This window comes from Cryptotermes secundus, unplaced genomic scaffold (genome assembly GCF_002891405.2).
Source record: "Cryptotermes secundus unplaced genomic scaffold, Csec_1.0 scaffold708, whole genome shotgun sequence".
NCBI lineage: Eukaryota > Metazoa > Arthropoda > Insecta > Blattodea > Kalotermitidae > Cryptotermes > Cryptotermes secundus.
Window position 1 is genome coordinate 1,776,275 of NW_019726238.1, and position 14,888 is coordinate 1,791,162.

A 14,888-nucleotide genomic window follows, 5' to 3' on the forward strand; every position below is an offset into this window, starting at 1 on the left:
AAAATAAGAATAGACGCGTATAGAGCATTGCTATACTGAGGCCACGGAAAGAAGTCCCATGTTTGGTGAGGATGATGGCGCTCTAGGCTTCTCACCTTCTACCTGCTGTTGTGATTCTCGTACTCTCTGGTATGTGTGAACCAAAGCGCCTGTCGCTGTAAATTATACCCATATTCTTACAAATGGAATGACTTGGACTACTGGAAAGAATATGAAGAATTTAAGAAGTATGCTGGAGGAAGATGTGGAAAAGGTTTACCCATGGTGCTCATTTCCGCAGTCTCAGTATAGTGGCTTCGCTACATACATCGTATGAGGTGGTCAGTGGGCATCGGCCGTGAAGAACAGGCAGTCCGTGGAAACCTCTGCTTGCTTGAAGTACAACCATGTAGACAAGAGAACATAATTCGCCTTCACCCTAAGGAGTAACGTGTCTGGAGAAAGCGGGCGCATATATTTCTTTTAACTTAGGAATGGCTAACACACAAGAATTTTTTGAAGGATGAAATCTTAATATGTCTGCAGATATTCACAGTACTTTAAATAGACCAAAATTTTGCTTTATTCGGGTGACCTGCATGGGATAATAAGAAAATACTCAAATGTATAATGCTGAAACATTATGAGCTGATCTACATTTTAATGAAACTGAAATCCAAATTTGGAATTTGAAGTAAAATTTCATATGTAGCCCCCCAGCAAAGAAAAATTAGAATTGTAGTATCATTCAAAAGTCATTTAATAAATTCCAACACAACTAATATAGTCAGGTGGGGAAATCCGCATTCTGACATCCAGAAACCATATTTTATATTTTGATTAGAGAAAAATTTCCCATAACCCTGGACGGAACATATTCTTTTAGGTCTTTACAGAAATGATTGCAGTTATCTTCAAGGAATTTCGCTCCCGTGAACTTAATATATATTTTTCAAATGTTCCTCTATCAAGGTTAACTCCACGTGTAAATAAAACTATTATGATCGTTGTTGTGGAGTTGGATCCATTAGATCGCATACTCACAAGATCGTTTGCGTTTGGCAGATACTAGAGAAATTACAATGAACGACCAAATTCTCTCACACTGGTAAAAATGGCCGCACAAAAATTAATCTTTCACCGAAACAAAATAAAACAGTATGTTGTGAATACATGGAACATTTAAGACAGTATTTTGTAGGGTGATTCTAATGGGACACTGAGACGTAGATGGGATACTATTAAAATAGATGTTCAGAAGTTGTGTTGTGAGGTAGAGAATCTCGTCAGGGAAGAGAAGCATGCTTTGATGGTGACTGTCATGAATCGTCGCTTCTCATGAAAAGAGCTGAAAGACAATAGACTAATCAGGACTCTATATTAGTAAAAACACTTCGGTCATATAGTCAAAGTAAAAGCACGTGTAGAAGGATATTATATTCTCCTCCTGTAAGTTGCTTTATAAATATGAGAGGGGGGGGGGATTGTTGAGACTGTAGATACTTCTCGTCTTCAGTGGCTTTGAACGCAATGGCGCATGCGCACTGTCGCTTCCTCAAATGTCTTCAGCTACTAGTTCGAAGGTCGTCGTTTTCCATAGCGCATGCTTGTACGAGCTGTTATAAGAAAGCTGTTTTGCAATGGCAGAGGACAACGATATTTCGCATGTTTTAAGGCAGAGATGCGATAAAATTTTGTATGAAGCTCTGAAAAACTCTTAAGAGACGTTAGATATATTACACAATGCCTATGGAAGAGAAGCAATTAACAGAGCTAAATGAAGAAAGCAGTCTTCTGGGATTTGGCACAGTGTATATGTGGTGTCTGCTTTTACCGGTTCTCACGGTCTCTTCGCTTGCAGATTTCTTATTTTTTCTTCTACCCTGAAGATGGAGGCGATACGTTCCTCCGAAACGTCGGTTAACACCACATATACACGGTGCCAAATCCCAGAAGACTGCTTTCTTCATAGTCACCGCCGTGAAAGCCTCAAATCTTACACAGAGTTCAATGTCTGGATGATGGAAGAATTTTAAAGACGGAAAGAAAAGGGTGGTTGACGGAGGTAGAAATAGGAGGCCTGGCAGTTTAAATTTTTCAGTGGAAAGGGTTCATCATACCGTTACAGTGTAATTAAGCACAAGTAGAATTGCCTGCAGAGGGTGGTTTCCTCGTGACCTGGGTGATGAACAGAAAAGAGAGCGCGTGTAAGTCTGGAACGGGGTCCACTCAGCCTAATGAGGATAATTGAGGGGCTATTTCAAGGAAATAGCGGCTCAGGTCTATAAAACCGAAATCATCGGCCATGGGGATTCGTTGGGCTGACCACGCGGCACCCTCTGTCCGCTAAAAATTGGCACTAACTTCGCCGACAAGCGGCGGTCGCTCGGTCGGTATAGTTCGCTTGCGGACTACAGGCCACGGAGTTTGTTTAAAGTTGTTTTTAAATATAAACCCACGTATTCTTGGAAATGCAGTATAGGTTAATTTACACAGCTGTATACTAATATGATCATAATGATTTAACATCACTATTTCAGATGCTGGGATGGGAAGTGATTCCACGAGTGGTGATTTCTTTTCTATGGATTCAGAATTTTGCTGGTGGAGGACATCAAGCTTCAAAAAAAGGGACAAAGGATAGCATAGCTGAATCTAGTGCCTTGAGCCCTGAGGTTCAAGGCATTCCAGGAGTTGTTGTTCTCTATTCTAAACAATCAACCAAAGCAGAATTTGTTACTGATAAACATGGTAAAATTATTAAATGTTAATATTGTTATAGTTGCATGAAGAAAACAGTCTATTGACAAATGGTTCTGATAAGATAATTTTGAATTATTATAGCAAAGCCCCCTCCAGTGGGAGAGGTTAAAATTGAATAATGAATTTGTACTGAGAATTATTATCTTTTTCCAAAGATTTATTATGACAGCTGTCTTTAAGTCAAATCTATATTTTCCATAAGCACAATTTCATAAATGGAAACCCATTTCATACCCTAAAATTTCTAAAATGGACTGACATCTGAGGGAAAATGAATTAATTACATTATTACATCTGTATTGGCAATTATTAATAAATTAAAATGCACATTCAATAAAAAAATAAGTCAAAATATATTTTAAATTTCATAGAACGAAAATTCGGTTTTTTCTCATTGCATAATTGGTGCTCTGTGTAGAGGAAGTGTTATTGGGCAAAAGCAGAAGAGCATGCAACTGCATCTGGCTCATCTGGATTATTGAAATCTAAACTTCGTACGAGAGGAGGAGGGCTATGTTTAGGGAAATTTGTTGGTTGATTGGCAGTTTGGGAGTCTGGGCTTTTCTCCGTCCTCAGGTGAAGGAAAACACCTATTCTGTTGGGTCCGTTAGAAAGAGCTAGCCTCAATCACTGGACGGAAACAGATCCAGTTTCCGAAACGTCGTGTTTTTATTTGTTATCTTAAAAACCAGGATGATGGATAAAGTCCAAAAACCCAATATATCAGTGTGTTATACACCATCGTCAGAATCCTATAGTAACTATTTGGACTGCTTGATTTTGCACCCTGTTTACTACTTACCCTGTTATCAGACATGGCAGACAGCAAAACATACCATTCAATACACAGCGAAACTAGAACTAGACTTTAAAGTTAAAAGCAATGTGACCAAACCATGGGCAGTTCAAGCAGCATCAAACACAAATCTGACTTATGTAGGACACTTTAGTTTTGAGGTGACGCATAGAGTTCTTCACATGCAGCCATAAACATGAGCCCTGGACACAAATTAGGTGATTTTAAGCATAATTCTGGAATAAAAAAATGATCATAAACGTGAGGGGTCATAAATCAGGGTTCACCTGTGTATGTAGTAACTAAAACTTCAAATAAGGAATAACACTTAAATTAAGAAATTATTACACAGTACACTTATACAAGCTTAATTAAAAAGAAAATTTGGAATGAAGATTCAAATTGGATCCAAGAATTATACTGTAATATACGCCCCTTCAGCTACTGTCGATACTGTGCTTATAGGCAAGAGAATGTAATAAATTTCATAATATTTTTGTGTATTCTGTTTTATGTTAGAAGGTAGAAAATGTGGAAGCAAGAAACTCTTATTACTACTCTGCCCCTCTTCCTGAAATAAAACATCTTTCATTTCTCTCACAACTTTCTGTTTTCAGCCATTTCTGGACTATTTTCTATTACCTCCCACTTCTACAGCGGTACACAAAACTTTTGGCGTTACATGAATTGGTAGGCTGTTTTCCTGAACACTCAGGCTGATGAGCACTGGTCAGGTCCTGAAACTGATATATATGACCTGGTATGTCCCAACGATTTCTCTCTCTCTCTCTATCTATCTCTCTTTCTCTATCAATATAAAAAGTAAATATTTTTTGATATATTGGGTTTTTCGACTTTATCCACCGTCCTGGTTTTTAAGATAACTAATAAAAACACGACGTTTCGGAAACTGGATCTGTTTCCGTCCTCAGGTGAAGGAANAATTCTGTACTTTTACAAATAAATATACATGCTTAGACTAAATGAACAAAAATGACCACCAATTTTGAAGCACATGTGGTCTAGATATTACACTGATCCATTGTCTCCAGAATGCAGATTCAACAAATAATATATAAGAGTTGAATGCTGACCAATCTGCATATCAATTATATTACACACAAAAATTACATAATGACAAACATATCAGCTACACTTTCATTACACTCAGTTCAGAGGTTAATGTTGTTTTGTTATACGAACTTGATTTAGAACCTAATGGCATGTTAATAGTGATGACTCATGAGGTCTCCAAAGGAAAAAGATAAAAAGAAGGAAGGAAAGACATCCAAGAATCAAGTTCATAAGCAATAATTTTTCAGTGATAACCTATTTGACACCATTAAATTTTACTTCTTCTATCTTGGATATTGTCTTGGTCATGGGTTGTGACTTCACTTTGTACAGTTTAAAAATGTTCCCTGTTCATTTTTGAGCCAGACTATCCTGAGAGTTCAAGAAGAATTTTGAACCCTGTCCCAGGTTTCCAAGGACCGGATGCTGTTCGGAATAATCAGAAGCAAGGTGGTGTGAAGCCTAACTGTGCACAGGACATGTTTTTCTGCTTGTATGATAATGACTATCCCACGTAAGTGACAGTTAATTTTTGTTATAAAATATTACCATATATTAATCAAAAACTTAACTTTATTGTGAAGTTTTTGGAATTAACAATGCAAAATTCAAATTAGTTACTACCTCAGAAAGTTATAAAAATTAAAATTCTGTGTAGTTATTTGAACAAATATTTGAAGTTAAGTGTTATATTATATTTAGAAAGAGAAATGATTTACAATTTTTGTTTTTCCAGAGATACTGTGCATGATATCATCAACAATTATCATGATGATATTCATCATATGTATCATGGACTGAACCAGTACCCTCAAAAGGAATACATTGCACATGATAATTATACCCATGGATACAGGTAGGTTCACGTTTTGCAGGTCTAATTGTTTAATGATAAAAATATGCCTTGTACTGCAGGCCTGTTCATGAATGTCTGAGGGCTCTAATACATATATAAGAACATTTAAAAATTAAATCATTTTTATGCATAACTTATTTCTTCAGTCATTATAATAATTTCCATTAAATGATTCTCTCCTTGAAGATGGCATCAAAAATGAAATATTAATTTTAGATGTTTCTTGTATAATCATTTTTCTTCTTTATAATAATGATATTTTCCCAGTCTTGCAGTTAGCTTCAGTATAGGCAGTGTGGTAGAACAGGCTGTAGTAATGTTTGATCTGTGATTCAGTGTGCCAATACAGGTTTCAAGTATAGTGTTTCCCACAGTGCTTAAGCATATTCAGCTCTTCTCCTGTCTTCATAATAAGCAACATGAAATGTTCTCCTAATTAGTGTTGGGTATTTCAGACACAAAGGCAACTTTGTGTGTGAGTCAGACGTATCATACATCCGACCAGGTTGGGCCAAAAACTGGAAGAATGAATGGGTAACAGTTGTTAACACCGAAAAATATCCACAGAGTATTCGTGTTGAGCTATGCAAGTAAGTAAAAGCTGTCACATTTCATACTGATAGAAACAACTTTTAATCCTCAGAAATTTAAGACGTAGTACCTAAAAAATAAATCGGTTTATTCTGTGTGTATCAGAGTACTATGTCTTCTGCAAAGACTTCTGAATTCATGTGGGATTAACAGCATAATGGAAAGACATGGGAGCCAGGAATAAATATTTATATAAGCATATCAATTTCTTACCATAGATCGAAAAATGAGCATATCACATTCCTGTGAATACCAAGAATGTGGTAAATGAGGCATTCAAATAGTGCTAAATAGTTACGTACTTTCAACAGATTTGAGACATTGTTTTTACTTCATGATAAACCTCCACAGGGATGCAGACTTTCAGTAAAATTCATATGGAAATATGAATATTATGTGATGAATAGATTAAATGGTATAATTTCATAAATAGTATCTGCTTTTAAAATATAATTATCTGTTTCTTATTTATAAACGAATGTAATACTAAAATTTTGTCTTCGGTATGAAAATGCCTAATTCCAGCATTAAATTTCTGGCAGATTTCTAACAATGAGACATTTGTAACTTTACATTGTGTCTTGTATCTTTAATATTACTTGTGAAGATAATTTATATTTCTTATCAGTATTGTTAATAAAATATGTGACAGCTTGGATACAACTTTTTTGGCTAGTGATGATGTTGTAGAAGTGTTTATTTTATAATTGTTCTTTTATTTTAGGTATGGTGGGAAGAAATGTGAATACCTACCACCTTGTTACAAGTCATTCTGTGTGCAACGTTATGCTTATGTTAAATTGTTATGCGTGGATCCCTTCAATCCGCACCATCGTCCAATTGTGGATGTTTTTGAGATTCCTACTGCTTGTTCATGTTTTGTTGAAAATTTTGTTTACTATTAAACTTCTGAAAATGTAAAATTCATTACTATGAATGTATTACACTGTTATAATATGTAGCATATAAACCAGTGCTCTTATTCTGATATGCAGGGCTATAAACATATCTCAGCATTTTACATTATGCTGTAATATCATTTCCACATAAATATATATTTATTTATTACATTAACATACTGAATTATTAAATAGTTTGATTCTGTTCATATCAAATGTTTTATGAGATGACTTTGGGTCCAAAAATAAGTCTGGAATGTAGATATAGCATGAACTAGCTCTGATTTAAAAATATATATTAATTTACCTGCTCTGAAACAACATCCCTTTGTTTGCTGAAACATAATAGTTTAGTTTTAAAACTGTACAGTAAATTTTGATTCTGTGACTCCATTAATTTTTTAAGATAAAAATAATGTATATGTATATGAAACAAAGTTTCAGTTAAAACTACTCTTTCAAAGGAAACCACTGAGATTCACCAGGGTCATATTCAACATATAACAGTCCTGCACCTTAATTGTCTTTAAATGTATCTGTTCAAAACATATAATGTGCCAAACATCAATTCTAAATTCTCAATTAGTTGTAAATTTCTGCCAATAAAACATCAAACAACAAACTCAGAAACAAAGTATTGTCCACTTTACTAATTTTTCTTCTTAATACATTATTTTTCTTTTGCATTATAACTGCAAAAAATATCAACAAGTTTATAGTGGGTGCTGCTACTGAAGAAATTATTATTGCAATCTTAAGGCACAATAGATCATTGAAGGTCGCAGTGCAGGGGCCGGTTTTTATGGCCCACCCCTTACATACATACATATTCAATCTTAACTGTTTTATTGCTATTCCTTTGTTTCCCTGTGAACCATTCAACATGAGCTAATAATAAATAAAAATGCTTATATTAAAGATAAATGGCATTTGGTCAACTGATTCATTAATGGTATGGTGGACAGAACAGCGTTCAACCAGCTCTCTATCTCTACATTTGACAATGTAATCCAAATCTTAAGAGCAGAGGAAAGAGAAAATAGTCGTTTTTGTCTTAAGTAAGGGTATGAATGAAATGGTTGAGGATTTGTCGTATTTAAAATCAATGTGTCTGAATTTTGTTGATGAGATGTATGTTCAGCCTCAAATGGGACATCAACTAACAAAGGCTTTTGAAGTTTCACCTCAAATGTAAACATAGTTTTATATCAGGATAATATCTTATAGTAAGCTATGTCCACTTCCACCCAGTCATCTCATCTCTGTATTTATGTAGAAAATATTTTTAAAAGTTGAGTTTAAAGTGTTAATCTGCACTTAGTTGGCTTTATTATGGTTACTAACTGGATGTTTTTTAATTGACTAAGTGACTACATGGAGTAAAATCCTTGTTGTAAAAGAACAGTCACTGAAATATCTAATTCCTTGAATTGTAGAATCTGTAGGCCATACTATATTCACAAGAGCTTGCTACTAGACCCTGTCCTGAACCAGATGAATCTAGTTTATATCCTTTCTTGGTTTCTTCAAAGCACCTAACTATAGAAATGTGCATGTGTGGACCCCACAGATGCTATTTGAATTCTGTTATAAGTCTCAGTAAGTTCACAGGTCAGAAATGTTCAGGAATTTGAGAATTGAAATGTGACACAGTAATGCTACAAATTCAGTTTTGTTTGATTCGAGGTTTAAGCAGAGGTGGCTATGAAGAATTAGGTCTTCTGAGATGTTTTGCAGGATCATATTGCCTACATCTTGAAGGCTGAAGAGTAAACCAAGCAAAAAACCGGAAGAAGCAGGTGGCAAGCTGAGCTGGTTCCTTGCTTGCTTCTTTCACCCTGAAGATGGAGGTGATGTGTTCTTCAGAACCATCAGTAGAATTTCACTGACAACATAGTGTTATAAGTTTTGTCTTTCTCAGAATTTGGTATAATAGAGGTACTTCCAAGAATCCAAAATTCTCACTGAAATCTATTTCAGATAATTACATTTTTGCCATATTTGGAAGGATATCATGGAATATGTAAGCATGTGTTAAACTGGATGTTGTTGAGAAAGAAGCAATCAGTTGCTAGGCAACAGTTAGCAAGCCATTGGACTGATGAGTTAGCTATCTTGTTTTCTGTGTGGTCTGCGCTATGCAACAATAGAACTGTGTTTTCTGAGTTGTTCCTGCCATGGTTATATAACACCAGTCCGCTTGCAGCTAAGGAGAGTCCAGGAGGGTTCACCAGTTCAGAGTACAGGGACGAGAATGGAGGGTGTCCTTAGTGAACTGGGAAGATTAACTGAGTAGAGATTAGTACAGAGGAGTACAGACTGATTGAAGAAGAAATAACAAGGAGGGTTCGTAGAGATTTCAAGAGTTAGTTTGTGTTGAGATCCGTTGCCAGGAGACGACTAGTGAAGACAAAGAATCCTAGTGTGTGTGCAATGGTGAACTGGAAATTGTGTAAATCTGGAATAATGCTGCATTTAAGTGTGATTAAGAGAGAGAGAGTATGTAACGTCAGTACTAAGAAATTCAATCATCCAAACTAGAACCCGTTCTTTTCGTCATGCGTACCACTCTACACGTGACAATATTATTTATGATACAGTAACTGTATCTCATTACAAATGATTTCGTATTTTAAAAAGAATCAAAAGAATGAAAATTTTTAGTTACAAACTATTAAATCACTCAATTAGATTGTCACTGTTTCAAATGTAACCTGAAATTTTGGAAGAAAGTATGCAAAAAATTGTTTGATCATTAAATATATAACAAGGATACTTTGTGTCCTGTATGTGTTTGTGGTGTGCCAGAAAACTCTCTTGTGTCTGTCCTGTATCGAGTCCATACCTAGCAGCCTGTACCCAGTCGCTATACCAGTCATAGTGACTGATACTGATCATACTGACTCACTGTCTTCCTCGGTCTTACTTGTTTTACCGCCTAGACTCTGGATCACTCTGGATTGTGATGATCAGGGCCTGGATTTTGATGATGTCATCTTCTTTTCCTTGTATCCTATGCAATGCTCTTAAATATATAAATCTCAGATATGAGCTGCTGGTTACAGAAATGTAAATTCTATAGGTAATTTTTTGTCATTTTTTGACATTTTTAGGTTTAAGGTCATTTTTTCATTTTGGGGGTAATTTTTTGGACTTTTATGGGTATTTCTTGTCATTTTTGGCCATTTTAGGAAATTTTTCTTCATATGTTTTCTGAAATGTGAATAATATGGAAGCGAAGTGTTCTTTCTTTTCTCCTTTAGGTCATTTTTCTGGATTTTTTCGGTCATTTTATAGGTCATTTTTTTAATATTTTTGAGGTCATCAAAATCCGGGCCCTGCATATTACATTTTTTGGTCATATTTTAGGTCATTTTTCCGGATTTTTTCGGTTATTTTATAGGTCATTTTTTAAATATTTTCAGGTCAACAAAATCCGGGCCCTGGTGATGATTAATAGATTTTACACGTGCGCCAGATGTTTTAGAGCTGTTATGTTGGCTGAACTTCATCACATCCAAATGAGGAAAGTTGGTACACCAGCTTCATGTAGGTTTATTTCGGCGTAAGGAGTTTAGTGTTAGCGATGTTAGGGTGTTTATTTGTGAAACGTTGACTAATGAGTTCTTATCGTATCGTTTGTGATTTAATTGACATTTTGGATGTATCATGGAAGAAATTAAACAAGAAGATATTCACGACCTTTTGGAACATTTCTGTAGATGTTTATATAAAGCTGCGGAGGCGGATTCGAAGGTGAGACTCGAAATCGTATAGTGGGAAGCACATGGCTCCACTCTACGTATCCTGTATGGAAATGTGTAGGCTGTAGTTAAATTGCTTTGTAATTGGAGATGCTATGGCCGGACTGATAGGTGACACGAATGGAATGCCCAAAAACGAACTATATTTCGACGATAAGGAATTGGGATTAGTACTTTAATTTGGTTGCTTAATTGTATGGGTTGCCCTACTTAACAAGTGAAGTTACGCTGCTACTGATAATATGTAGGTTAAGAGACAGTGTTAATAACAAACTTGGACATATTCATATTGTTACTGATAATGCACAGTCTCCAGATCTGTACCTGTGTGCATAAGGGTGAAATTTAAACCATGTCTTGTTTATGATTTTGGTAATGATTTATATTCTGATTTTCATAAAACTAGTTTGAGGAAGGTTAGAGGAACCATGGTTTTGGCAGTCACTCACTCACTCATGGAACCTGAATTATGATTTTGTTTAAAGCTCATGGCCATAAAAGAAACCATTTTACGTAACAGAACTGGTTACTGCATTGAAGATACCCTGTTGATTTCATCCTCCTTGACTTGATCATTTCAGTTATATTTGGCAAGAAGTGCAAGTTATGAAGCCCCTTGTTATGCAATTTTCTCCAACCTCATATTCTTTCATCCCTCATGGGTCAAAATATTCCCAACATCCTGTTCCCAAATACCCTCAAACTGTGTTCTTCCTGTAATGTTAGTTACCAAGTTTTACACCCAGACAAAACTGCAGGCCAAAATTATATATATTTTAAATGCATTCTGTACACTTGGGGTGGGGGAGAGACTGTTCAGGAGGATTGCACATACTAATCACCAAATAATGATGGTATATAGAGTTGAGTATTGTGTTTTATCAGCAGTTTAGTGGTGGTAATAGGTTTAGAGGTACTTGAACCAGTTTGTATCCTTCAAGCAGCAATCTGACGTTCTGCTGAGTAGTACACAAACAGGCACAGCCAAGTGTTACTTGCTCTAGCTTAGTGCACTATTTTTAAAGTTGCAGAAATGCAGATTTTGAAAACCAAACCTTGAGACCAGGATGTGACTTCTTAAACTCAGTATATACTGATGACGTTCTTTAATACTAGTCTCTTTGTTTATCTTCTGCTAATAGACGGTTTTAAATGCCACATAGTCCTATTTTTCTTGCATAACTAGTGGCGTTGTCATTACAGTAGACATTTTGAACAATGTAAGCTACTTATGGATCTAGACTTCATCCAGGCTTTGAATTTTGTGATGCCACAATTCCATATTTATTTACTAGTTATGTAGCTGTACATATTATTTTATTAGAGGCAGCTAGAAGTTATCATTTTTTTTATATGCCAATGTTTTAGGAGAGCCATTGTTACAATCAGTTGTCTGAGGAGTCATGTTCTTGGTCTGAAATAAAGTTATTACATTCAAACTGTCAGAGAAAATGCTTCCTGCTGTATACTCACCTTTTAAAGATGGCTTTTTTCATATCATCAGTGGGCAGATTTCTTTGGGGCTTCCTACAAGCAATGTGTCCTTTAAATGGGTTGCAACACTGTTTAGGTACGTATTTTGTAGATAATTCCATTCTCATAAAACATATTACCATACCTGATACCAAGTAGTGATGAACAGAGTTCATATACAGAAAACCTTTCTGTCACAAGTAAATCCACTTGACACAACACAGGAGTTCAGAAAAGATGAATGCAGAGAGAAATTACAGCATCTGAAGACCACTACAGAGGCTTAGAGAATACTGATGACTGCAGAGAGATGAATCAGCTTTCAGAACAGGTTGCAACATGCTGTGACATGTTGTGCAATAGCCCTGAAAGCCTGCAATATTCTGATTTTAGTATGAATCATCCTATGGCTGTCATGGGAAGACATTCTGCCATATGTTAGACTATAACACTGTGTGTTTTTTTTTTGCAAAAGGTTAACATTTTGTGAAAAATGGAAAGTCACAGGTTGTCTCAGGTGATGCTAAAACCAAAGCTACTCTATTCTATTGCAAGTAACACATGGGTGAAAAGAGCATTTCATTAGCTTTTAAACAGCCCATATGAGCTCCATAGCTTTTACAGAACAAATGCTATGATAATTTTTTGTGGAAAACTATGATGTATAAAGTACTTATAAGATCAGTGGTATCTTATGCCTCCGAGACCTGGCCACTGTCAAGATTGAATGAAAGACTGTTAAGTATATTTGAATGGAGGATCCTGAGATATATTTGGACCAGTGGAAGAAAATGGAATATGGAGGAAGAGGTATAACCATGAGCTATACAAACTATTTAATGAACCAGACATTACTGGATTTATAAAGGTGAAAAGGCTTGAATGGGCTGGACACACAATACGTGCCAGCGAGAATAGAACCATCAAGAAAATGCTTAATACTAAACCAGAAGGAAATAGGAGAGTGGGAAGACCAAGGTTAAGATGGGAAGAATGTGTGTGGCAGGACATAAGAATTTTGGGTGTAAAGAACTGGAGGAATGTAGCATCGAATGGAGAAGAATGGCGAGCAATCCTGAGGAAGGCCAGGGCTCACAAAGGGCTGTCGTGCCAGTGATGATGATGATGAATTTTTTGTGGTGACAGCTTACCAGAAAAGCAAATTTTTATGATTTTCACACCTTGCTCACAAAATCTGTAAAATATAGGATGCTGAAATTTTACAAGACTGCTCTTTTCTATGGAGTCTTCAAGTGTACCCCCTTTCATGGGAATCTGAGAAGACTGTGATGATGTCATTGAATGTGTTACTAGTATTTTGCTCTCAGCCTGTTTCTTTTTTTTTGGGGGGGGGGTGAAGAATTTTACTACATTAGGAAGGGCAGGCCTGTTTAAATTTTGCTATGTTCTCTTGTGATTGGAGGGGCAAAGGGGTAAGGAGTATTTCAAATACTGTGACAATTCAGATTGTGTTATCGTGTATTGGATAAAAACTGAAGTTGACATCATTCAGAAACTTCCCCGCTGTATTAATAATAATAATAATAATAATGATTTCCAAATCTGTATCTTTGCACTATATGGAACAGTTTGGTAAATGCTGTATCACAGTAGATCAAGAAAATTAAGAGGGACATTAATACAAGGTTATTTAATTTAGCTCTGCTTGACAGTGTAAAGAATTAGGCTAAATATGTATTCATTGTAACTGAATCAGTAGCAGATCAGAAAGTCCCTTTTTTTGTGTGAGTTAATGGTCCTGGTGACGAATAAAATTATTTAAATTTCAGTGTGAACTAAATTAGAATAATGTTATGGGATGACATTCACATAATGGTGTAAATTTGGGATAACATATTTTACCGAATTATTTCCTGGAACCTAAACAGCCTTTTATTTTCCACAAGTAAATATTTTGGTTAAAGCCTCATTGATTTATTCATGCCAGCTTAAGTCTGTTGTCTAGCATTGTTGGAGAGATTAGCTAAGTCTGTCCTCAAGCTTTGTTGGTGTTGGCATTGTGGATTAATGCCCCAGTTATGTGTAGAAATGTTTCTTTACAAAACACAGCTTATATTTTTAATGTGACAGTTCAGTAATTAATTAAATACAGTCCTGTCCAAAACCCTTAGAAGATGTTGGGTGTTTTCAATTGAGGTATTCTTGTATGAGTTATTTTCAGAATTCATGTTCAGCATTCAGTGACCTAAAAGGCAAATCGACACTTTTATGTGATATTAGCATCATTTTATTTAAAATCTGGTCACTTCTTTTAAGTAAAATTAATTTGTTTGGAAGGAGAAGATAGTCAATCCAAATCCATTCTATGGTTTTGTGATTTCATTTCATATCTGAAGGGGAATTAGCAGTTTACATACAGCATTTTACTGTGTAAGAAATGAAAAATTGTGCACTTTATTAACATTCTAAATAAGATTTGGTGCGCCTGGCTTTCATTGTAACTTGTAAGTTTTGTTCAGTATGGTTACAATGATAAAGTAAAGAAGGGTAGGTTGGGTGGGATGTGTGGCACGCATGGGAAAGAAGAGGCATGCATATGGGGTTTTGGTGGGGAAACCACTAGGAAGACCTAGACATAGAGAGGATAATATTGAAGTGGATCTGGAAAAATATATTGGGCTGGTGTGGACTGGATTCATTTGGCTCAGGATAGGGACCAGTGATAGCTTTTG

The 14,888-nt window shown here is 35.7% G+C and overlaps 2 protein-coding genes and 1 long non-coding RNA gene across 4 annotated transcripts in view; 2 read left to right on the plus strand and 1 right to left on the minus strand.

Annotated features, from left to right (window-relative positions):
* The window catches only part of LOC111864111 (neurotrophin 1-like), a 13,994-nt gene extending 5,838 nt beyond the window's left edge, over positions 1-8,156 (plus strand). The window contains exons 2-6 of the mRNA XM_033751330.1: positions 2,520-2,730; positions 4,979-5,126; positions 5,349-5,468; positions 5,924-6,058; positions 6,784-8,156. Of these exons, the coding sequence (XP_033607221.1) occupies positions 2,520-2,730; positions 4,979-5,126; positions 5,349-5,468; positions 5,924-6,058; positions 6,784-6,964 (795 nt within the window). The 3' untranslated portion in view covers positions 6,965-8,156. The remainder of the gene's footprint in view (positions 1-2,519; positions 2,731-4,978; positions 5,127-5,348; positions 5,469-5,923; positions 6,059-6,783) is intronic.
* Positions 6,890-12,458, minus strand: LOC111864112. The gene is made up of 3 exons (XR_004512987.1): positions 12,341-12,458; positions 12,196-12,265; positions 6,890-6,968 (listed from the first exon to the last, which is right to left on the minus strand). It is a non-coding gene; the product is annotated as an uncharacterized LOC111864112 (long non-coding RNA).
* Positions 10,497-14,888, plus strand: part of LOC111864109 (myotubularin-related protein 14) — a 25,840-nt gene continuing 21,448 nt past the window's right edge. For both annotated transcript variants that reach the window (XM_023851138.2, XM_023851139.2), the window contains exon 1: positions 10,497-10,714. In XM_023851138.2, coding sequence (XP_023706906.1) covers positions 10,628-10,714 — 87 coding nt within the window. In that variant the 5' untranslated portion in view covers positions 10,497-10,627. The remainder of the gene's footprint in view (positions 10,715-14,888) is intronic.